Source organism: Buteo buteo, chromosome 12 (assembly GCF_964188355.1).
Source record: "Buteo buteo chromosome 12, bButBut1.hap1.1, whole genome shotgun sequence".
NCBI lineage: Eukaryota > Metazoa > Chordata > Aves > Accipitriformes > Accipitridae > Buteo > Buteo buteo.
The window spans coordinates 17929381-17953737 of record NC_134182.1 but is presented as its reverse complement, the minus strand read 5'-3'; the positions used below and the strand labels follow the sequence as shown (position 1 = coordinate 17953737).

The following is a 24357-nucleotide window of genomic DNA, read 5'->3' as shown; positions in this document are numbered from 1 at the left end:
TATCCCACATCTAGCAAGTCCAATTCCAAGCAGCTCTTGGTGACCTTCTTACAAAGTCTGTGTCCCACTCTTAAAACTGAGACAAATTTACATATTCCTCCTAGCATAACATGAGAGCTACAACTAACACTATTCTGAAGATTAGAGACCTTATAAGTAGCAATTTTGATTCATTTTGGCAAGTTTTAAGAAAAAACTATGAAAACCCTACTGAAGGTTTACAACCTTGACTGCCCAGATGCCACAGGACACCTGACAGGAGGGCAAAGTGAGAACAGTCTCGCAAGCAGGTTGTGCCAGTGCTATTTCACCCACACCTGAGCTGTCCCAGTGAGCTGTTAGGAAACTCTGATGTGAAACCATACTAATGCTCCTCACACCACCAGCTGCTTCAGAGGTGAAGTGACACCACGAACCCTTCTTACGGATTCGTTTGTCCAGGTCCTCTGGGTACTGGCAGCAGTAACGTTGCTTCAGGAATCTCTACTGTGCAGAAAGTTCCCGTGTTGCTTCTCAGCATTTGATCTGGGTAACCAAATAAATGCTCATATGGACAATTAGAAACCCAAGAAACAGCACTACAGGTACATATTCTCTTCTGCACAACTTGCACTAGTGTAGCCAGCCATGTTCATTCTAGGGCCTCTCCTAGATGTATTCTAGATACCCATGTACTTTATTCTAGATACCCATGTACTTTATTCTAGATACCCATGTACTTTATTCTAGATACCCATGTACTTTATTCTAGATACCCATGTACTTTATTCTAGATACCCATGTACTTTATTCTAGATACCCATGTACTTTTGACATCCAGCAAAATCACAACACAGTTTTTCTGAGACAGAGTCCTAAAATTCCCTTCTCTAGATGAAGTGACACAGAAGAGACTGATTCTAGAAGTCTTAGCTTCAGATCACCTGGTGTTTTGAAACCCTTTTGTAATATTATTGTGCCTGTCATCTTTCCTACCTAAACACTCAAAACACTTAATCATGTAATATTATGAACTATGATCTCTGCTGCAAGTTTAACAGAATTAGAGCTTCATATTTCAAACACATCACTATAATAGGTAAGTTAATTCCCATAACTTTCATTTATTAATCCATTATGGCTTTACTTTAGCCAAGTTTAAGACGATTAACCTTCTGCATGTTTCAAAGAAGCCAAAACTACAAAGGCAATCTCTACATAAAACAGCCAAAACCCCACAGTTTTGTTTTCAGGGTTTTGGTTTTCTGTTAGTTCACTAGTGATGAGAGATAGACTCCAAAGGAGCCTAGACTATACATATTTTTAGGAGCAATGCTCTAGAAAATATATAATTAACAAGTTAAGAAGCCTGAAATAGTTCCACAGAGCAGCCCACAATACTTTTTCAGCTTGTCGCATGACTGTTGCTGTGCCCAGCTATAACTCCTCACCAGCACCATTTTGTCCAGTTTTCATAATCTATAGAGTTTGCACTAATTTGCTTTAGGACTAGCTCCCATCAGGCACAAAGGAGAAACTCTCTCAGTTTACAGGATGACAGCTACATCTGTTCCTTAGTTTGTGCTCTTGGGGGCTGTGCTCTAGAATACACAAATTTATGTCACAAAAACATGTACTCAGCCCACAACTGGGAAGAAAAAACCCTTGAGATTTAAGTGAAAACTCGCTAAATTAAGAGCTTGCTGGAATTTCAGAGTGTGATAAAACTTCTAAAGATGATAATTATCAGTGTCTGGATCTCTTCACTGAAGTATTTTAGATGCAACAGAAATGGACTGGAATAAACATGAGCTACTGATTATTTTGATCTAACTACTTATCCCTTTGACATGTATGACAACTAAGTACTTGTAAAAATATGTATTTACAGTACAGACAAAATAAACTCATTAGAACTGCAACTTTTTGCTCCCAAATATAAAAAGAAAACAATATGGTAGTTTATACCCCATTTATTAAGATAGAGCCATCTATTACTTAATACACTGGTTGGGTAGCCATAAATCACATTTTCTTACTGTATTAAGACGCAAGACAGTTTGGCAACCAGATAACAAAGACAAATTAAGCAGGCTGGAGAAACATTTAAGCTGCAGCAGGTTAAAAACCATCTAAGCTAGGGAGACTTAAACCAGCACAGTTATACAAGGTCCTGGCATTGGGCGACGCTCAGCATGGCACACTTGCCAGACAACTCCTCGAGTGCCCAATGGGCATGCCTGGGCCCCTTCAGCTGGAATGTCAGGAAAAGGTCCAGGGACCATCTGGGTGCTGCTTTTTTGGACACCTACCAAAGAGCGCATCACCAAAGCTACAGTTTTTCTGTGCAGGGATCGCATAGGTTTTTGTAAGAATGAAGGCTTCTGGTAAGAAAGTTTATAGTGCAATCTGAATAAGTTTGTGCCCACAATGTCATTATTCATTCTCCCAAAACAGGTTAGATATAATTGTGTAGGAATTCGCTATCTCCATAAAGATATTACAAAGTAGTGCTTATACAGCTAGTGGCTACATAGATTTAATTTTAATAAATATATCTCTTCATGCTTTTGCAGAACTACATGTATGAAAGCAAGAAGTGATAAAGCAGCCAAGTACTTCTGTATCTTTCAAAAGCTATTAAAATTCTCAGGGCTACAAAAAAGTTAATATACCTTTACGCACAGGAAGCACACACCACGTTCGATTTAACAGCTGCTCAGAGAAGAACAAAACCTAATACTGCTTCCTCTTTGCCAACATGCCACCAAGTTACAACTCCTGCTGAGAAATCAGGGAGGTTGCTTTACTCCAGACAAGCAAGTTCAGATATGCTTCTGCTTGTCAGTGTAGCTGTGTGCTTAAGAAGGAAATTTGCAATGTTAGCTATATCACACATACACAATTATGTTTGGGTTTTTTTCTACTGAAGACAGAAAAAAAGTGTCAAGCACCAGGAGCTTCAGCTTATAAATATATTGTGTTGGCCCTAAGAAACCTGGCTGATAGCAGCTGTAGCTTTAACGCAAATTTACAAAGTGAACATTTATTCAGCTTGAAAAGCATATACACAATAGTTACCTTAATAACAATAGATTTAAAGACAGTATCAGGCTAACATCCTATTGACAAACAATTTTTGTAAACGGAATATTTTATAAAAATAAATGGCAATGCTTCATTGAAATAACAGATTTAATATTTGCTTCCTGAAACAACTACTCTTAAATCAATATGACAATATGCAAGCAAATTAAGGAAACACACCAGCTTTCTTTTCAGTCTTTAAATGATTGTAAGGTTAAAGGCATCAAGAGGTGGGTTTTTTCTTTTAAAGAGTCTTGATTTAAGACATAGTGTGTGTGTGGGAAACGTCTTCAAAAGCATCTTCAAGAGATCCTTACCTCATCACAAAACATTTACTTTATGTATCTTGCTGGGAAAACATTCTTTTTCTTTTCAAAGGCCTCACTGGTAGCATTTTCAATTAAAAATTGAAACCAAACCTTAAAGTTCAGACATTTTAAGTCATCTGCATTTAGTAGACACAACCCATGGTCAAGCTAAATGATTCTTTGTACAGCACTATTGCAAAAAAGGAGAGCAATTAGCAGTGTTATACCATGCTTTGTAAGAGTTAACACTTCAAAAGCCAACTGACCTGATTTCTGCCTATTCTAAGACTTTTTAAAAAAGCAATTATGAACAAAAAAAATATAAGATCTCCTTTAGTCACAGTCAGGAGACAACTGTTTAGGCAAGTGTGGCAATAGCAGGAAAACACACACCAGTCAACTGGCTATAATATATACATACAGCTGAAGATACAGATAAAATAGTCCTTTTATTTGCAATGCATGCCATGCACAGACAGAAAGTTAAGAGAGAATTTTTAGAATTCCAATATATTAATGCTCACCAATATTAGGGTACTTCAGGTAGCTTCAAAAAAGACCATGAATGCACATATGCTTAGAGGCATCTTATTAATGTATATACATGGGCTATGTAGACTCTTGCAGGCTAAGGTTTGGCACATACATGATCATTTCACAACACTAGGAAAATGAGACTCAAAAAGCACTTTCATAATTTAAAATGTGAATAGTTTTAAAAGGAGACAAATAATGTTTAGAAAAAAAATCACAGAAGATTCAGTTCATATTTTTCCATTAAATACTGTATTTCAAGGTAACCTTGGGAGAAAAATCCCACCAAACTAACCATGCTCCCTGCAGATTCATCTCTCTGGTACTCAGCAACTTCTGACTTGACAGCTTCAGTCTGACATGCAACTTTGCAGCAGAAACAAGCTTTAAAGCATTCTGCAAATATTTTGGCTTGCACACAGAAACTAAAGCAAATCAGTTTTGTATCACAGAAATTCAGAATCTTTGTTTGTTTCCAAGTAGTGCAGAACCCTAAAGTTAAATATGGACTTAAGGACCTGAGTAACTGTCACGATGACACCTAGCAAAGGCTTGAATTCATCTTACCAAACACTATTGATACACAGACAGGTCTTTCAAAGACTGTCTGCTTCTGATTTAAAGACTCATTTTGTAAGCAACAAGTCTTCAAATACACACAAAATTTAAAGTACATAAATGCAAAACATGGCTTTGTAACTTACTTTAAGAGAAGTTTCATTCTGACAAGTAAATTATCTGGACAAGTGTCTACAAGTCCTTAAGAGTATTTTCAGAAGAGTTATGCCTTTAAAACTGATAAAAAGCCCCAACCTGTAGACCATCATACATAGTCACAATGTAGTATAGTTACTTTTCTCCAATTCCATGGGGACATAAAGGTCTAAAAAATTTGGATTTACAGCCCTGATTTTTTAAATTGTAATTCTGTTCTACAAACAATGATCTAACTAAAGTAAAAACCCTCCATGTGCTACATGTCAATGCATTAATGACATTGTTTTATTTACACAATAATTTTCCAATGTTAGATAACATGTACATTACAATTATTTTAATTTCCGTATTTTGGTAAACTGGAGCTGTTGCTGATTTCTAAAATATAATGATGTGTGTATTTATACACAATAAAACCACCAAGTTGTGCTAAGTATTTGAAGATCTTAATTCCCACACAGCACCACCACCCTGTTATTTTAAAATATGGTCAAGGATCTTTTTAAGATTTTTTGCAAAATAATCCTACCAAGTGAGCCCTTTCTATAGCCCTTTCTGCAGAAATTAGAATAACCTCAAAAGAACGCTTTACAAGATTGAGGCTCAAATACTTATCTGGCATGTAACCAAATTAGATTGGAATCATGCTAGCATACCTTATTACATTGAATCCTATTGTTAAAAAAATGAAAGATACATCAGTGGTTTGTGCACATCTTTTGAAGAAGACGTGTAAGATTTTCTACACAAAATCAGAAGGTTAAAGCATAGTCCTCAAACGGAAGTGAGGAATCAACTACTTGCATTCTCAACATACTAACATTTTAGTGCCTTTAGAACTGAAAATGTATTAGGAAATACACTGCAACTTGAGTAGTCAATGCTCAAGTCTACTACAATTCAAAAAGTGAGTATTTTTAGTATAACCACACTAGCAAGTTATTCTGTATATTTCAGTGAAGCTTTCAAGTGAAGCAAAGCTTTAAAAAAGTTGTAGAGAAATAGCTCATTCCTTTTTTGTGTGTTTTAAGGGAGCAATAAATCCTCTCCATAAAGATTATTTACACAAAGGCAAGAGCAAACTTTCTGAGATAAGGGTTTGGGGCTTTTATTTTTTTTTTCCAAAGATTCCACCACATGATAAAAAAAAATTAAATGAATGTGTTTTCCTGATCACATTGATAATGTCACAGCTAGAATCTCATCAGCTAGTTTATGACAAGCAACTGCAATGGGTGTAAACAAAAAACAGGTCCCCACATTGGGACAAAGCTTGGTTGCAGATTTACTGTATAATACTAATACTGAAAGCATGATTTAAAGTAAACTCATCTGGAATTCAAATCCAACTGAGGGAACAGTGAGAATGGCACAGCGAAGGTACACTTAGGTGCAATTTCATGCTGGTGACTTTCTTCCTCTTTCTATGCTTAGAGCAGATTTTAAACCAGGAGTTGCATATCCAATGACACATACACAAATCTTAAGTGACAATTAGCACATTTGTACACATACTTACACAAACTTATTATTTACATATTCTAAACAAAGCTCTATTTTAACAGTTGAAGTCTTTTAACACATGAAAAAAGATAAGCTACTACAAAGAATGCATAACAGGATCACAGATTTACCACAAGCATATAAACACACGTTTTAAAGTGCTTTCTGGGTGCTTCAGATTAACCCCTTGCAGTATGAGCTTCTATGTAGTGCCGTTCCAGTCATTACAAAAGTATTTAAACCATTCCCCTTCAGGTGCATCGTGAGTTCAAGCAAAATTACACCACCATCGATGTAAAAGTTTTAAGCTCTACCAACATAAACATATACATTAGTTAAGTTCAGATGAAGCTGTCAAATACTTTGGTTTATCATAGCTTGGGATAAATATTTGATAGAACAGAAATTGCACCTCTCCACTCTAAAGTTTTTTACTAAAAAAATACCCCAACATAAATTGACAGTATTCTTTGGTAAAAACAGGACATTTGGCCAGTTTGCATATACATCTATTAAAATAGTCCAAAAGTGAACAAATGCCACTGCTGTACTGTCAATTTACAGGAATAACCATTCCTTACTCAGTGGGGAGTATCAAAACATTAGGCATAGCAGTTAGCTATATAACGCGCTGAAACACCTTCAGCAACCATTTCAGGGGATCGATAATGTTTTCAAATAGTTTTTGCTTAACATTTATCCTTTACATTACAAAAACTGTAAAGTGATCTATGTCTGCAGACAAGTCCATTACTTTGCAGTGACTACAGAAACATTATTCAATGGTGTACACTGTCAGGTTTATGATAAGCATGTAACAAAAACCAGGAATATGGTGTACTGACCAACCAATATTCAACTGCACACTATTTGTGCATTACCTATACTAAGTACTAAGAAAAGCCTATTAAAAATTCAGCTAACTGCTACAAGTTACGTGAATATATAAAAACAGAGCAGATATACAAGTATAACACTGAACATACTGTACTTTATTAGCACAAAAAGCCAGAACAAGGCACAGCAAGCAGAAAAATACATCAATAGAAGGGTTAGCATAGCATACAAGAATAATGTTTATAGTACTTGCAGCCAAAATGTTCCCTACCTCGCACAGGTCACTGCCATAGAGAAGTAAGTAATAACATACTGTAGCAGCTGGTAAAGAAACTAGGGAGCACTCATAATTGGTATAAAACATTAAACAGGGGTCAGGGCATTCCAAGAAAATTTTAGTGCAAAAATGTCCAAGACAGAACTATTTTAAGTTCCATCTCCAATTAAATAAGCAAACAGAACTTAGAAACTTGTTGAAAGTAATCTGTTGAAACTATAATCAGTGCATATTAAAACATTTTTAAAAGCGCAAATGGAAAGTTATTTACAAATAAAGTGTAACAGTACCTTTGAAACCTGACATTTATTTCAGATATGTCAGATTTTGTATTCTGATTATAATAATTCAACCACTTGTAATTTTCTCCATAAAAATATCAGACAACTTTAAATAATTAAACATTTTTTCTCTTCACTATTACCTTCCATTGTAAGTTACTAGCAGTCAGGACACCAAATTCTGTTCAGGCAAAAAAGGCAACCTTTTGTTTTATGGCAATAATCTAAGTCTGTGTCCTGCCACTGAATCAGTAATTCACACTGGAAGGTATTTAACTGTCCAAGACAGTATTACTTTTGCTAACAATGCCACTTAAATCTCCAAGTGTTTTAAAATAGAATTACAGTACCAAGCAGGCATATTCAAGTCTTAACAATTAGGAAACCTTATACACTGAGAAAAGCATGATTCATCTATTAACATCAAAACACCATTAACTCTTAATGGACTGCTTCTAATGAACTGCTCTTCATTAAAAGAAAATACTCTCATTCACTAGTATTTGGAAACTTGTTTGTGAACTCAATTAGTACTTTGAGTACTGGAAAGTTTTCAAGAAGATCATTTTAAAAAAATACTTCAAATATTAGCAAAACCACCTCTCTAATAATGCCTTTCTTTATTAGCATTACATGAATGCCCCATGGAAAATGCCTCGTAGTTTCTTCATCCAATTACTACAGCTATAAAAAGGAAACGAAATATATAGAAATTAGCAAAAATATTTTCATTAGGCCTTAATGAAAAACGTGCAGAATTGTGTCTGCTTATTGTTTCCAAGAGGCATCACAACTTAGTTCGATTAACAGCAGGCAGCATCTGACAGGATACTAACACTCAGCTTAAATAGGATATTGCAGAAAAGCTAGCCATTGTTGGTGCGCTCGCTGCAGTTAAACTGTAACACACGTATTCTAGAAGCTTATTCTGATTTCCATTTACTTTGTTTTTATAGGTTCCCGCTCCAGCCATCGCACCCTGACTTTTTGTTTATAGTGATACTCCTTCAGAAAGTCTTGCAACATTGAGGGTAGAGGAAGGTCATCAATTCCGTCATACGTAGTGCACCTGCAGATTACTGCCCGGCAGATATACTGCAGACTAAAGGGGAAAGTCCTGTTCAGAGATACAGTAAGTAATGGTTCAAAGAACATGCAAGAGCTAGGATCTTTGTAGTGTTCCAGAAGCCCTGTAACAGTGGAGGAGTGAAACACACAGGGATCATGGGCATCAAAACTAAAGTTGTGATTCCACTGTTCAATGCGTGCATGTAGCGATCTGTTATAACGACGGAAGCTCACAGAGAAGAGGTAGTCCTCTTGCGCAGAATCCCTGAGCAAAAAAGTGCCTTCAGGTTTACCCTCCAGAAGTGCTTCTGCTTCATAGCGGTCCATCACACCCCAGTAACATGGGTTACCTGTGATCTGAAGTAAGTCTGGCACAAGGCAATGGATGTAATCAATCTGAGTATGCACTTTCCAAGCCCCCTGCCTGCTGATATGGCCATGGCTCTCTCCAGACATCTGACGCTGCTTCTGCCTGCGTGACTGCAGACAAAGCGTTGTTGTGTCCTCTTCAGAGTCACAGTTCCCTGGAGATGTTATGTTTTTGTCCCCAGTCAGCTCAGTCATACCAGGGGCTAACTTTGGTCCCAATTTATATAATGGATTAACCTGTGCTGTAGCTTCAAAAGTATGTATTTGGGCATTGGGAGGGGGATCAACCCCTTCTTCAATACTAAGTCTACGTCTCTCTCTGAGCCTGTCTTCTTCATCTTCTGTGGAAACCACAGAAGGATCAAATGTGTCAAAAAAAGTTGAATGAGGACTCACAGGCGCTGTGTGTTGTTTAATCAGATGCCACTTCTGAGCCAGATCTGATCCTGCAGGAAAAGGGCATTTCTCAAGCATTAGTTCAGAGAGATGGATCTTTCTTTTGTTAGAAAACAGAGGTTTGGACTGTTTGTTGTAAGTTCTCATGGGAAAACACAGCCCAACAGTATCTTGTAGACGCTGTCGCAGAGAACGGCTACCTACCGTCCTGTTTGATACTGCATCCATATCATGGACAGAACTCACCCCATACCTTCTCTCCCTCCTCTGCAAACCACTTCGTGTTCTACCAAATCTTTTTTCAGTATCCAAGGAGCTCTGAGTTTTGGTAGAGCAGGAATGCTTCTTCTTCCCACCCCAAGGAGCATGCCGAGAATAAGAGTCCCTTCGAGCAAGTCTAGCTCCCGTGGTGACACACGAGTCATTCTCTTTCTCAATGCTTATTTCAACAATCTGAGGAATTTCTGTGACACAGTTTTGGTTCCGCCTTGCCGAATTCTTTGAAGGACTTAAACCTAATTGCAAAGCAACGTTTTCTGTCAAAGGGCTGCTGGCTTCTTGTTGAGCCAGATCAGTTATCTGGATAGCTTTCTCTTTAGCAGATGAGCAACTACTGGAGTTTACAACCACATTTTCATTTTGGCTTCCACCCTCATGACCGAAGAGATTCTGGCACCTGTATTTGAAACTGTTCCACATCTTTCCTACTTTATCCATGGATTATGTTATCTAAATTCAAGAGGAGAAGAAATATTAAAATATAGTTTAAGAAAATGAGGATATACATTCAGTTATCAACCAAGTTAGATTCAAGATTACTGTTAATTGAACACACTACATTTGAAAAAGTGCCCTAGTGTTTGTACGGTTATGTGGAAGTGACATGCATCACACCATTTTCATACTTAGAAAAATCACCATGAAGAAAATGTTTGGGAAATTATGAACATTTTATTTACAAGCAGGTCCTTCCATTTTTCTGTAGGCATGTAGGTAGGTCTGCATAGTTGTATTTGATGCACAGGAAATATGCAGTCTAAAATTCTTCATTTTAGTAAGAACCTTTAAGTCGTATGTAAGGTATGACGCCCTGATAAGCTTCCAATAAGCAGCAGTAAAACAAATCCTGAAAAAGAACTATTCGAGTCACTCCAAACGATGAGAGCAGTTAGTGAAATCCAACAAGTGCACTGCAAATGTCCAGATACACCATCTAAAAGCAAAAGCTCCAGCCGCAGGTCAGATAAATTCCCCACTATAACTGACAAGATTAAAAAAATTAGCAAAAAAATAGAAATGGCGGGGGGGGGGGTGGGTAATTATTCAGCAGTCTTAGATGAGGCAATCACCAAAAGACAAGGAAAGACAGCAAGGTATCAGCAGAATTTTAGAATTACAAAGTCTCCAATATATTAATAAAAGCCATACATATGAAACATCAAAAAAAAAGTCTGGCTTTATTACTTAAGATATAAAAGAATGAAAGAGCCCAAGGAGCTTTTCTGTTTTTAGTAAGAGCACTTAAAAAGAAAGCAGATATGCAGCAGAAACACAATGACAGTGAATCATGAAGATACAGTAAAAATATAAAAACATTAGCAGTGTGTAGTGTACAACTACTTCTTTAGAAACTGAGTTTGATAATTGGACCAAGACTGCCAAAAACACAGGACTGCCCTAGGACAGAGAAACAGGCTAATTCTGTACTTAAAGCCAGGCAATGCCAAGCTAAATTAGATCTAATTAAGTTCTGAGAGAAGTGCTAAACTTAAAGGACTAAAAGATGTCATCTTATCAATTTAACTCTTAATTAAAACTCCTCTGTTCTTTGGAAACATATTATTTTGAAGCAGCATTCCTCTGTTGCTGCATGTTTTCTGTTCACAGCTAGAATGGAATCTGAAGCAGTGATTGAATGCACTGAGTCTCATGAATAATGTGGATGATAAACAAGTAAGCAATACTCTAGTGATCCAGTCTAGAAGTCCCTTAAGATAAAAGCACAGCTGTAAGCCCATAATTTTATAGCAGAATCCACTGAGACTTGAAGAGTCAGAGAATCATTCTCATTTTATGAGAATCATGAAAGGATAATGAACATGAAACACCTAACTGTTATAGGGACAGCAAAAGGAGCAAAACCTTTCTTCCTCATCCCCTCCTGAGATACTTCAGCAAACCCAGCAAGCTAGGTATCTACATCCAATTGCATAAACTAAAACGTTAAGAATTTAGTGTGGATGCAGCAGGGGGCAGGGCAGGGGGGGCAGGGGTGGGGGGATCAGAGAAGTCAGGCCTTAACAGTCTCTGGAGATGACTGGCACAAGTTAACTAGAACACGGTGCTAATGCCAATCTGAACACCATCCAAGTAGTTATTAAAGAGGGACACTCTTGCAGAGAAATGTTATACATAGAAGATGCTACAGAGTATGCATACATAAAAGCGAGTAAGCAAGGAGCAAGGAACATCTTCCTGATTAAAAAAAAATTCCTAGATTTGTTTTTTCTGGAATTGTCTGGACCAAGCTGGGGAACTGGGGGAGTTCTAAGAGCAGCAGAACTAATAAAGTCAGATCATGTACAGATTTGTAGGAACCATATAACCATGTATCGTACCACTGCAATAACACAGCTGTTTGTGGTGTCTCAGAATACCCACACTGACCAGGAGGCAGCATATGTTTGCTGGCTGCCAGCCTGTCAACACAGTATACATAAAGTTGACTTCTACCCACTTTTCTCTCAAGTTGTACATTTCTTTCTCTTCCTAGTCACAGGGATGTTCAAAATTTGGGGGAAAGGAAAAGGAAGAGAGAGTATGGAACCTCCATTCCCTTGGGAAATCAGGCTAGAAACAGTACGTGTCTTTGTGACAATGAACTGGAATTACTTTTCTAACCAAACAGTCATACACTATTCAGTGGTGTCTTTTATTCTAAAATTGCTCATTATTGCTCTTCCGTTGCACTGTTAGTCTAGAACATCTTTAGACTGTTAGATGGGTGGAAAAAGTTCTCTACACTTGCTCAGAAAGCTTCAAGAACAAAGAAAAAACAACCACCCCCACCCACCCACAAAACCCCCACCATACTGGCTTGACAGACTGTACTTTTCAAAAGTTAAATTTAAAAGGTTAACTACTTTTTGTCATACTCAAGAGAATATAGATACCCTTCTTACCCAGAAAAGCATACGAGTCACTGTATCTTGTCTTGAGAATAAACCTCAACACAAACTTGCTAGATTCCTTCTCCAAGTTGTGGACATGATTACTACAAAGAGAAAACCAGTATTTTTGTTAGTTGTTAGAATATCTTTTTAACTTAGATATTTACAAGTAGTCACTGGTATCAAAGGGAGATTTTACTAATTATATCTTAAATGTGTGCTTGGAACTGCCTGCTCATTATATATTTTTAATGAATATTAACATAAACAAAAAGCTTCACAGAACTTTCTTTTTCATCTATTAACGTTTGTCAAATAGAGTTCAGGGGAGGACCCTCAAATGAAGCTTTTGAGAACCAAGAGCAAAGCCACAGCATCTGGATTATTGAAGTGCCAGGCACAAGGGGCATACTCAGGCCTGTAAAAATCATTTCCCCACATTTTGGTCTCAAGTCCAAAGCAGTGGTTCCCAAGTTGTGGCTAGCAGTGCTGTCAGATCACCTCATACCGCCTCTCCTCCTTGTTTCCAGCTGCTACATCACATCAAAAGGCAGCTAAAAATACACACTTTTCTAATATTACTTTTCCAGGTAAGCAACTGCTGTAGTTGACACAAGGATGTTACACGATTGTGAAGCAAGAAGAATATGAACCATGATTCTAAAAATGGGAAAGTGGAACACAAGACAAGTTTTTTAATAAAAGAGTAGGTCAGCACTTCCCTAAAATAATCATCGTTTTTCAGAAATCCAAGAGGAGTTGAGGGATTTAGTATGCTCACACTACTGTCAGAAATCTAACAGTAACAGGACAGAAGAGAATAATTTGCTTCTCCACACTAGAACCAAGCCCAGGACAGGAGTAAGAGTTAAGAGAAAACATTGGGAACTTATGTTAAAGCTTTACATGCAGAACAGGAAGAAAAGTATTCAAATATGATGCATATTTACTGGAATAAAAAAACTATGGGTTTGAACAACCACTAGGTGAATATTAAAAGTTAATATTCCTAGGCAGAAACTCCAGAGTAATGTCAGGAAAGCACTAAACATTATTAGTTTCCATTCACCTCTGGAAGCACTAAAATTGCTGAAATGTTTTTAAAGTTAGGCCATACTACTACTATGGAAGGATTCCATGGAAGTAATCTTTCTAGAGAGTAATAGAATTACAAGTACAAAATTGTAGTACAACAAGATTAAAGCAAAAGTAAAGTTCTTTTGCAACTTCAACATTTACACTCATTTCTTTTTCCCTATTATGTTCCTAGTGAGTCTACAAACACAAGACAGTAACACCTACTATAACTGGTTCAGAGCAAGTCCTTAATAGAGCAAACAAAAGGTTAAGTTGCTAGAATAAGGGTTATACAATTTTCAATAAAGCCTTACTTAAAACAGTAGGTCATGCAGGCCTCTGAAGACATACCTGCATTCCAAATAAAAGCAGTGATGCTGTTTTACTGGGGACAGGTGGCAAAAGGGCTGCATACTAACCATTTTGACTCATTAAATATCTAAAAAGGATATGGAAGCTTATCTTGAATTTTCATGCTTAATGGTACTTATCTTAACTTTATACATCATTATTATTCCTCAGTTCTGCTCAGAAACATGAAAAGTCAATGTACCTCCTATCACATCACCATTGCTAGCCAGCTGACAGCCTGTTGGACAAGCTGCCCAGTGGCTCCAGGAGGGAGTGGTTGCTTTGGGAACCATCCTTTGCTAATGGAGAACACTTTCTTGAATTTGGGTGACTGTCTCAGTTAAACCTCTCAACCTTGTATTAGAATAAAACTTGAGTCATTGGTAAAGTATTTAATATTCAATCTAGTAATTTTAAATTAGTTTAAATCAATGTGCAACAGATGTGTGGTTTCACAGTTTTCTTGTAGCAGCGCTAAGGTTGGCAAAATACAAATTACTTCTGAACTGGCCCTAAAGCCATCCCGGTTTTACAAAGGAGCACTGCCAGTGGTTATTTTAGCCTAAACAGAAAATAAATTTAATTCCAAAAAAATCTGCAAAGTGAATTCATCAGTTTGTAGATTTTCTAAGAAAAAGAGAAGTTATACTAATGTTCCTAAAGCAATCTCTTTTCAACTAAAAAGTATTTCTATCTGCTTTAAACTGCCACAAGTTACCTTAAAGAAACAACAGGTAGTAAGCACTCTTCAGGGATTACAGAAGCAATGAACAGTAGTATCTTAACACTATATTCCCATTTGCAGTAAATTTAGAGACATTCAAAGCCATGAAGTTTGCATGAGTGTAGTCTTCAAGTATTCTGAGTGTACAAATGATGAAACTACAAAGAGAGCTAGGAATACCATTTGTGTAATATGATTTAAATAAAGACAACAGCTACAACCAGTTTGTAATCCTGAAATACCACATATTAATAGATTACTCTGAAAACTCAGACTACTCTTTCCAGAAGTGTCACAAGATCTAGCTGGAGCTTTCTGCCTGTGACTTCCTCGGATGAACATTCAAAGCCAAGGTCATGCTCTGTCCTAAAGATGATACACTTGTTTCACTCTCACAGTGTTACCCAATTTAAAAATTAGTTGATATGGTAAATTACATTCAAAATATTAACTCCTAAAAATGTACCATCTTCACAAAAGCTGATATACTGCATAAGGTATGACACCTTACAAAACAGGTATAGTATGCTTATTTCAAAACCAAGAATCTACAAAATTCCTTGTTTTGGCACTTTCATATGATAGCAACTTCAAAACATTGAAAGATAACAAGGACAAAACATCGAAGGAAAACAAAACCAGGCAAGTCAACAAAACCAATAACCTGAAAGGGGAGGGAAAAGAGGGAAGGGAGAGAAATCACAGTCTCTCTGCTCCTTGCACACTGTTTAGTTCAATGTTAGCACAAGCCTACAAAGGCAAGCAGGCTAACACATTCAGTGATGCTGGTGCATATCACCTTGGACCATGGAGGTAGAAGTAAAAGGAACGGAGGGAGACTACGCTTCTACTTGGATTGTTCCTTACTTTTATATTATTCACTCAGCAGTGATGAGACACTCTATTATTAAAGACATCTGCTTCCATTAAGGTATGCTTGCTGAAGAGGTTAATGTCCCATTTGCACATTGCCAAATGCCTGCTATAGGTTACTGCTCCTAGGGAAAGCTGCTCACATAAGCACTCCTCAACCTTATTTAGTCAAAATGAATAAGGGTGGCAAACACCTACCATTTAAAGTAATCCACTTGAGGAAGGAAGAAAGGGCAATACTAAGGATTACAAAGCATTCTCCTCCCTTCCAACACACATGCCAGAAATAATGAATTACTAATGTTATACTAGAGACAACATTTCTTAAAAAACAAGGAATATGTTGGCTTAAGCAGAACCATGCATTTTTCTACACATACACACAAATGTGCTCACTGCAGACAGCTTGAAGAACTGATTTGGAGGGCTGGAAGAGGTGGCTGTTATTTTTTTTTAACTAGACAAGGTAAAGGGGCCAAGTGTCTCAAATGTTCATGAAAGCCTTATTAGGGCAAAGTGCTACTGTTTTTTTCCTAGCAGGCTCTGATAATTTGGAAGTGCAGTTGCATAGGGAGAAAGAAGAATCTGAATGTCTGAATACCCAAATCAAAACTCAAACCTGCCAAGAAGAGGTAAAGAATACCAAGCTGTAATTCCAACAACACACAAAATTGGTGTAAGTCAGCACTGCAACCAAAAGAAATGGCGTTAGCCTCTTCCTGGCCACCTGTGCTGGTGCAGGAGGTGGTCTGTACACCGTATGGCTGCCCAGTCAACCAGCTCAAGGAACTGATCCAGACTAAAATGAATTCTCAGAAAAAGTCTCAATCATTTACTCTATCTGGTTTATGACTTCTGCATAAAAGCTCATGTTAACACAAGGGAGGAGCAGATGAGGAGGGAGGAAGCAGCAGCCAGGGCAAGACTGCTTCCTTCCACAGTACCACTGGTTAGTTCTACTCATGATATTAAGATGGCTACTTTGAAGAGAAATCTCAATCTGAGGCCTATATACTAATCAGCTGCGGGGCTCTGGCTGCAAAGTGAGATAGTAGGACTCTATTTAAGCTGCTGCTTTGAACATTCATGTTGAAAGTTCAGCCACCGAAAACTTTACTTCAAAAATAAAATGTTGAGTTGGCTTGATGTGTCCTTCTAAAATACAGGGAAAGCTACAAGTTTCAAGGGCTTAAGCTGGCAGACTGTCAAGTCAAAGAAAAATAACAATATTTTGCCATTATTCCAACCTGAAAATAAGAAGTAATCTCCTCCTCTCCTTGGTGCAGATTCACAATGAGCAAAAAGCAGTGTTAGCTTGGATAGCTGATGATCTGCCAGTTTCTTTCCAAGCAGCTACACACTGGTGACTTCAGTTAAAAAATATCATTCCAAGATATTTTGAACAGTGGGATACATCCTTGTAGCCCCTTACTAGGCTTTGGGGTTTCAAAAAGAACAATGTCAAGACTACATGTGTTCACATGTTAGATTAGAAAATACTGTAGAGTTGCCATCCATTTCTGTTCAGAAAAATCTAAAATCACTTAAACAGAAAAACATCAGTGGAAGAGGAGAACATGAACAACACTGAACTAAAGACAGAGAGACAGTTGTTTCTGGAGTACTCTTTTCCGTGTACTTACACAAGTCTAGTGGATAATAATGCAACCATCATGAACAAAGCTAGCATTTCTAATTATATAAGGATCACAGAAATACACATAGCAAACATAAGTTTCAGATACTAATACAGAAATAATGCTATATAGATCTACTGGGAACTCCACATACTGATAGATATCTATGATAGAAGCTCTGCCAGTTCAAGACAATGATACATATTAATTCTAAGTAAAGACACCCTCAAATCATTTAGGCAGTATCCTGATGGCCACTCATACTAACATGTAAATCCACACAAGTAACATTAAACAGAAGCCGTTCCCTTTAAATTACCTCCACACACCCTAAATAGGCAATTTTTACTTTTTCAAATGATTAGGTGAAGTTACAAGAAAAAGCATTAAGTTAGCAAAGATACCCACTACGGAAGAGAACTCTAGGTGACTCGCTGAAATAATGTTTTCTGTACTACTATGTTTAACTCTCCTCAAAAAGAAGCTGCCAATATACTTTTTTTAAATTCATGTGGGCAGAATAAATGGTTCCAGTCAGTGTTCACATTCAGTACGGCAGCCCTCTTGATGACCTCTGCAAAAGCCGTAAGTACTCTGAGAAAAAGTTATGGAGCTCTCCCCTAGTTGGGCAGAATTTGTTTCTACTTTTAAGGACACTAATGAAGCATATCCTTCTCTGTCAAGTTCTAAAATTGTCCTGGTTTCAGCTGGGATAGAGTTAACTGTCTTCCTAGTAGTTGGTACAGTGCTATGTTTTGATTTCAGTATTCCAAGAATGTTGATAACACTGATGTTTTCAGTTGTTGCTCAGTAGTGTTTAGACTATAGTCAAGGATTTTTTCAGCTTCTCATGCCCAGCCAGGGCACCTGACCCAAACTGGCCAAGGTGTATTCCATACCATGTGACGTCCTGTCTAGTTTAGGAACAGGGAAGGGGGGGCGGGGATTCGCCGCTCGGGGACTGGCTGGGTGTTGGTCAGCGGGTGGTGAGCAATTGCCCTGTGCACCGTTTGTACATTCCAATCCTTTTATTATTGCTGTTGTCATTTTATTAGTGTTATCATTATTAGTTTCTTCTTCTCTGTTCTATTAAACCGTTCTTATCTCAACCCGCAAGTTTTACTTTTTTTCCCGATTTTCTCCCCCCATCCCACTGGATGGGGGGGGAGTGAGTGAGAAGCTGCGTGGTGCTTAGTTGCTGGCTGGGGTTAAACCACGACAAAAATATAAAGAGGTCTCAAATTGATATAATGAGTGATCTAATGGTTATTCATATGTAATTCTTGGGAGTTCTGAGTTAAAGAAAAACATACCTTAATAGCTATGCCTCACTGAAAGCAAAGGAAATTTGAAGCAAAGTTGAAAAGATGGGTCAATCATATCCCACATCCTTAAGTAGCTCAGTAGAAACATCCAATTTAAGATATTTTGAAAACAGAGCATTTCATTCAATTGCAAATTGGCTATTTTGCAAACAGATAGCTCCTGTGTTCTGGGATCAAATTATACTGTTTTAACAGTCTTATTTCTTCTCACTACATTTTTCAAAACCTCAACAGCCTGCTTAATGCCTCTCCCTGACCACAGTACCCTTGCCCCCCACCAGCTTACAAGCATCTCCTTTACATACAGAGCTCTTCTCATGCATCCAGCTACTTCCCATATTTCCCTTCTATCTGACCAAGCAAAACATCATACGCTCAAATACAAACTAGCTAGCTGCCACCTCTTAAAATTGATGAAAACAAAGTTCTACTTGTCTTTCTCTAGTGATGTATCAACAGTGGTGACTACATAGAAAAAAGCAGTATTGCTATTCATGCAGTTTGCAAGACATACTAAAAAAAGCTGCCTTTCTTTCAAATTTGAGTGAAATAAACCCAGAAGTTCAAAAGTTTCTAGAACCCCAACAACTGAGAAGAATGACAGCCTAAGCTGTGATTTCTTAAGAACTGCAATTATGAAGTTAGTGTTAACCTGAAAACTAAATGTTGTTACCTGCACTTAAAAAAACCAATATTCTCTTGCACTATGAGTTGCTCAGTTCACAAGTTTGCCATTTCTGATGAAAATAAAAAACCCACTGAGGTTTATGGATAGCATCTATATTTTTTGTTCACTGCTAACATTACTGGAGCAAAGCACTTGATAGTAGTAAGCTCATACACATGTAAAAGACAAGAAAACTCAGGAAAATTCCACAACTAAAACCAAGCTTCTCTTTGCAGCAACATGAATTACTTGAAATGTTTAAAAGTATGAAACATTTAGTTATAATTTATAGTATAACTATATTAATGGATGACCTGTAAATTGGTCAAACTCCCTCATGCCACTGCAATACTGAAGAGAGATTAAACTTCAAGCTGCTGGGGAGAAAATTGCTGGACCAGCCTGGTGTCTTATCCAGCTACAGCTACACTCTACATGAAGAAGGTGGTGGCCTGGGATAGATAGTTCTGATAGCAACCACAGATCTATAAAGTGACCTTCATTATGATTTAAGTCCCAAGCTACATTCTTTCATGCCAGAATTTTGCCAAGTAAACTCTCACTATAGCACCACTGGCAATCTTAGTTCAGTTTCTGTATAAAACATGTTTTCATAAAATAGAAGCATACTGGAATAACTGCAGAATGAGACCAGGAGATTTAACCTGCGAAGTACCTGGCAAGCAAGGAGTTAAAATCCTGCCTAAAACTACCCCACAGCTGCTGTCAGCAGTCAGGCTTGTCAAGAGAAGCTCTGGGCTGTCTTGACAAGACTAATTGGCAGCATGCACCTGGTTGCCTAGGCTGGGATGGGGTAGGTAAAAGAATATAAACCCTGCAAAGAAGCAGCTGGAAAGCTGCCAGCAGGTCTAGCCTGTTTCATGTTTTCACTTTGATCCACAGGCAACTTTATCCCAACTATATCCAGTTAAAGCTATCAGAAACATTTTTCTGCAGTTTTCCAGCTGAAAGGAACCCGTGCTTTATGGTTCTATACCTGCAAGCTCTGCCACTGAGCACCCACCAAGCCTTGCTGTGCAGGGTCATGCTGCGGCACAGCCAACTGCAACATCAATGCTATTACTAAATTGCAGTGGAATTGAACTGATGGTTTTCAAATGCCACCAAAAATTAACTAAAGGCATTCTTATAACTTTAAAATTATGGACTAATATGCCAGAAAATCAAAACTAAGACTGTCTTGGATATTCTGTATATTCGATACATAAAGCATGTGCAATGACAGTTTATGATACATAGCAAATTACAGTGCATCTTTAAGGAAAGGAAAAAAGTAAAAAAAAAACCCAACAAAACAAAAAGTAAAACAAAAACAACAAAACAAAACCCCCACAGCATTCTGGAAACTAGCTAAAAGTAGACTGCATGAACTATTTCAAGTAGGACTTCCAAAAGTATGAAGAAACACTTAGAATATATTTTGACCTCTACTAGGAATCATGATTTCAGTGAATTTGAAGCTTTCTGAAATTCTGCCCTTTGGTTTTTTGCAATATTAAAATTCAAGTTAAAAAAACCTTAAACATTAGCCTTGCATGTTCAGCCCCTGACGTAGGGAAGTTTTTCTTAAGAGTAAGGGAAAAAATATATCAGTTTGTTAGCTTAGCAAAATTTTATATTTATATTGAACCAACAAGTGTCTAATTAATAAATATTTATAGTTTGTATGTGTCTATATATATAAAATATATACATTGATATATTTAAGATTTTAATTTTTTTGTGCAAGACAGTTTAAGTATAAATATTGAAAAGTCAGAACAAAATTTCTTTAAAGCAAAGTGCTCAGCGGAAACTTTATCTATGCCTCTGCCAATTTTCATATTTTAGGTGTTTTACTTTTAGCTTGCTAGTCAAGAATTCCAACAATGTACAGTAGCACAGATATTTCCAGAACTTAAATAAACAGAGATTTAGAAGTGTTAAAAGGCAAAGTCAGTACTCATACATAGTCTCTGCATGAAAAATATTCCAATCAATAAGTGTTAATGCAGAGTTATGGTGGTTGTGAAAACAAGAGACTGTAATGGAACTGCTTGATACCACTGGTATCACTAGAACAAACTCACCCTAACAGCCATGGAGTATGCCACTCTGTTTTTAACTGAACATGTTATATAAATAATTGCACCATTCCTTTAACTGATAGTGATGTTAAACAGTACTCGCACAAAGATCCATTAGCAATCTTTAAAAAGAAAAAGCTCAGGGTAAGGAGACTATAATTTACCAAGTTTAGAGTTACTGCTCTAACAATAACAAAATACGTTTCTTAGAGTGACGGCACAGTAAAGGATCCAGCTCTTTGCAATACTTTGTCTCCTTTTGTGTTCTGCACCTTTACACAAAAAAGGCTAATGAGTAAATGTAGAGGCTCTCTTGGTCTCTAGTCATGAGCAAGGAGACTTCTGTGGTTTTGAATTAAAAAAAAAAAGTAACACTTTTCTCCTGCCATGCAACACAGGAATGCTCATGATTTAAAACATAGTATCAAGATGTACCATAAAAGCTTCAAGCAAAAAAGTTAACTCTTCACATTGTCAAAAACGTAAGACTGACTATATCCACAGTATATGCATTAGAGAGACTGAACGATCATTTATGTGAAAATCGGGCCTGTCTTTCCTCTTAAGAGCACCTATTGCCTCAGTCCGTTACAACTGAAGTGTTAACTAGATTATTATGTTACTATTTTATCTTTAGGGAGCTGGATTCTGTTGCATAGTAGAGATGTAAAGGAAGTGATACTTTGTCAAGATGTGGCTACATCTTTCTTCTTGGCCTGAAATAATGCAATTGGTTACATCAAAACTATTTGAATGAAATGCTTATTTTAGCAAAGAAGCACCTGTGTATATTAAGTAAGCAAGCCCCCATAGGATGAGAATTTTCTAAGAAAAATGTGCATATTTGGTTAGCTCCTAAATTCTTCTGAAAAGAAAATATATAAATGCTTTGCCTTTTGATGTTGTCTATCTAATCCTAAAGCTGACACCAGTTTTCACCAAGGATTGTTGTACCCAGACCTACCTAGTCATAGACCAATAACCCACTGATTAGCTAATATGCATTCCTATTATTCAATAGGAAAATGTCTTACCCAAAAACGGCAACTTGCTGACCTGTGATACCACTCTAATACCCAACACACACAACAGCTCATTCAGTATTGGAAAGTCACTAAGTATCTACGGGCTCCTGGCTGATACAGGTAAGTTTAAGTTATAGGCTGCAGGAACTCCAAGAAGATGCAGCAAAGGAACGGACTAGAAAAATGAATCTTTACAACAGCACTACCAGCTGCACAAGACTAATAAAACTAATAATCCTCTTTTGCCCTTAATCAGATCTATGAAAGCAGAGATTCAGTTGTATGAATGGTTTAAGAGACCACTTCATGCAGAAAGAGTGTGCAGCACCACATAAAACTGAGCAAACCTAAATCAGACATTGACTACTAGATGATGAACTTGTCAGAGAGCAGGTATTTAAAAAAAAAAAACAAACCCAACCAAAAACAACCAACAACAAAAGCCCCCAGCTCCCCACACCCACACCCAAACAAATCCCAAAACACAACAGAGATAAAGTGAATGATTGATGCTATTTCACCATATCAGCCTGAGATGATAATTTACCATCCCCTGCACAAAAGGAACAGAGGAGTACAGGTCTTTCTAGGTTGTTTCTCATTAACAGAATTTAGCCATAGCCAGGGCACCCTGAGGGTGATAGTCCATGGTAACTAACCTACCATTGCTTTGCTATTATTAGAAGGGATATCCTTGCTTCCCTCCCATCCTTTTACATCAGTTCCAACATTCATCTGACCTCTGTTTTCACTATAAGCTAATTAATGGAAGCACCAGACATACAAACAGCACTTCAGCTAGGAAAAAGAAGCTGGAAGAGAAATGACAGTGTGAGGGTAGGAGAAGCTCTGGGGTCTTATGCAAAGAGAGAAAGGGAGAAGTGAGCTGTTAACACTGGTTTAGCCGTTTCTGTGAAACCTCACTCCTTAATGTTAAACCAGATTCACCTTATACCAGGAAACATGTTTTAATAAATGAAAGATCAAATGAAAGTCATAATCATGCAGCAAAAAGATAACATGAAGCCTTGAGACTAAGACTCATCTAAAAAAATACTATATGTTTCAGAAGATCCAGGAGCTGTAACACTGTTAACAGGAAAAGCTGTTAACATAAAAATACAAGAATTATTCCTCTTGATTTTTTCAAAAAGATGGTTCAACTGTTACTTAAAATACCAGACAATCCACATAAACACTTTGAAGGAGACAGGGACAACCTGATTAATAAATGATTTCAGGAAGCTATGATCCTTAAGTATCCTCCATGATGAAAAGGAATTTGATTCTTGATGTAGAAATATACATTCCCTCAGTTTATCATTAGGAGACATGTGGCAGTTTCCACATCTAGCTACTGTCACATAGTGGCCAGGAGTTCCTGATGGAAAACATGCACAGTGATCACAAGAATGAGAATTCCAAACTTTCATTTGTAGATGAAAACTAAGACATTTTCTTGATATGATGATTAGCCACAGCTTGAGCACCCCTCAAACCATTAGATAAAGCTGAAGGGTCTAAGTAACTAAACCCAGTTGTGCAGCTTCACACAGATCTCAAACTCTTCTGCTATAGATTGGCAGGAGTCTACCAGTCAGGTGGGGGGAAGGAGGGGAAAACCAGAGAACTAGTGTTTGAGTTGCACATGAGACTACAAATTTCTGATAGCACTGACATCAGTGGCACACAGGCATACAGGACTAACCAGTAGGTAATTTAAAATCTGTCATGATTTGGAGAAAAATGAAGATTTACCTTCATAAGAGTTCTGATAACCAGCCAGACTAGAACATCTTTCAGCAAATCTGTCTGTTCTCTCCCATACTGAGTAAGTGTGGAAAAGAAACTCCTGCTCCATTGGGTACTAACTTCCTCTGAAGTTCACACTGCTGCAGTAGGCTCTGCTGCTAGTTCAGAAGGCCAGCAATAAAACTCAGTGAAGGTGTTCTCACACAACTTCAACTATTTACATAATTGACATGGATTTTGTTACAGCAGAAATGCATTTTAAAAGGGTACTTCAAGGTGTACTGTACCAACAGGCAAGGCCATCTTTCTTAAA

At 37.4% G+C, this 24357-nt stretch overlaps 1 protein-coding gene across 5 annotated transcripts in view; it reads right to left on the bottom strand.

The window, feature by feature from the left end:
- Positions 1–5708: 5708 nt before the first annotated feature.
- Positions 5709–24357, bottom strand: part of SOCS5 (suppressor of cytokine signaling 5) — a 33795-nt gene continuing 15146 nt past the window's right edge. For 3 of the 5 annotated variants that reach the window (XM_075042868.1, XM_075042864.1, XM_075042867.1), the window contains 2 exons: positions 12539–12630; positions 5709–10085 (listed from right to left, as the gene is read on the bottom strand). In XM_075042868.1, the coding sequence (XP_074898969.1) occupies positions 8463–10073 (1611 nt within the window). In that variant the 5' untranslated portion in view covers positions 10074–10085; positions 12539–12630 and the 3' untranslated portion in view covers positions 5709–8462. Of the gene's footprint in view, positions 10086–12538; positions 12631–12965; positions 13047–24357 lie in introns of those variants that run through there. The other 2 variants (XM_075042865.1, XM_075042869.1) reach the window with 2 other exon arrangements.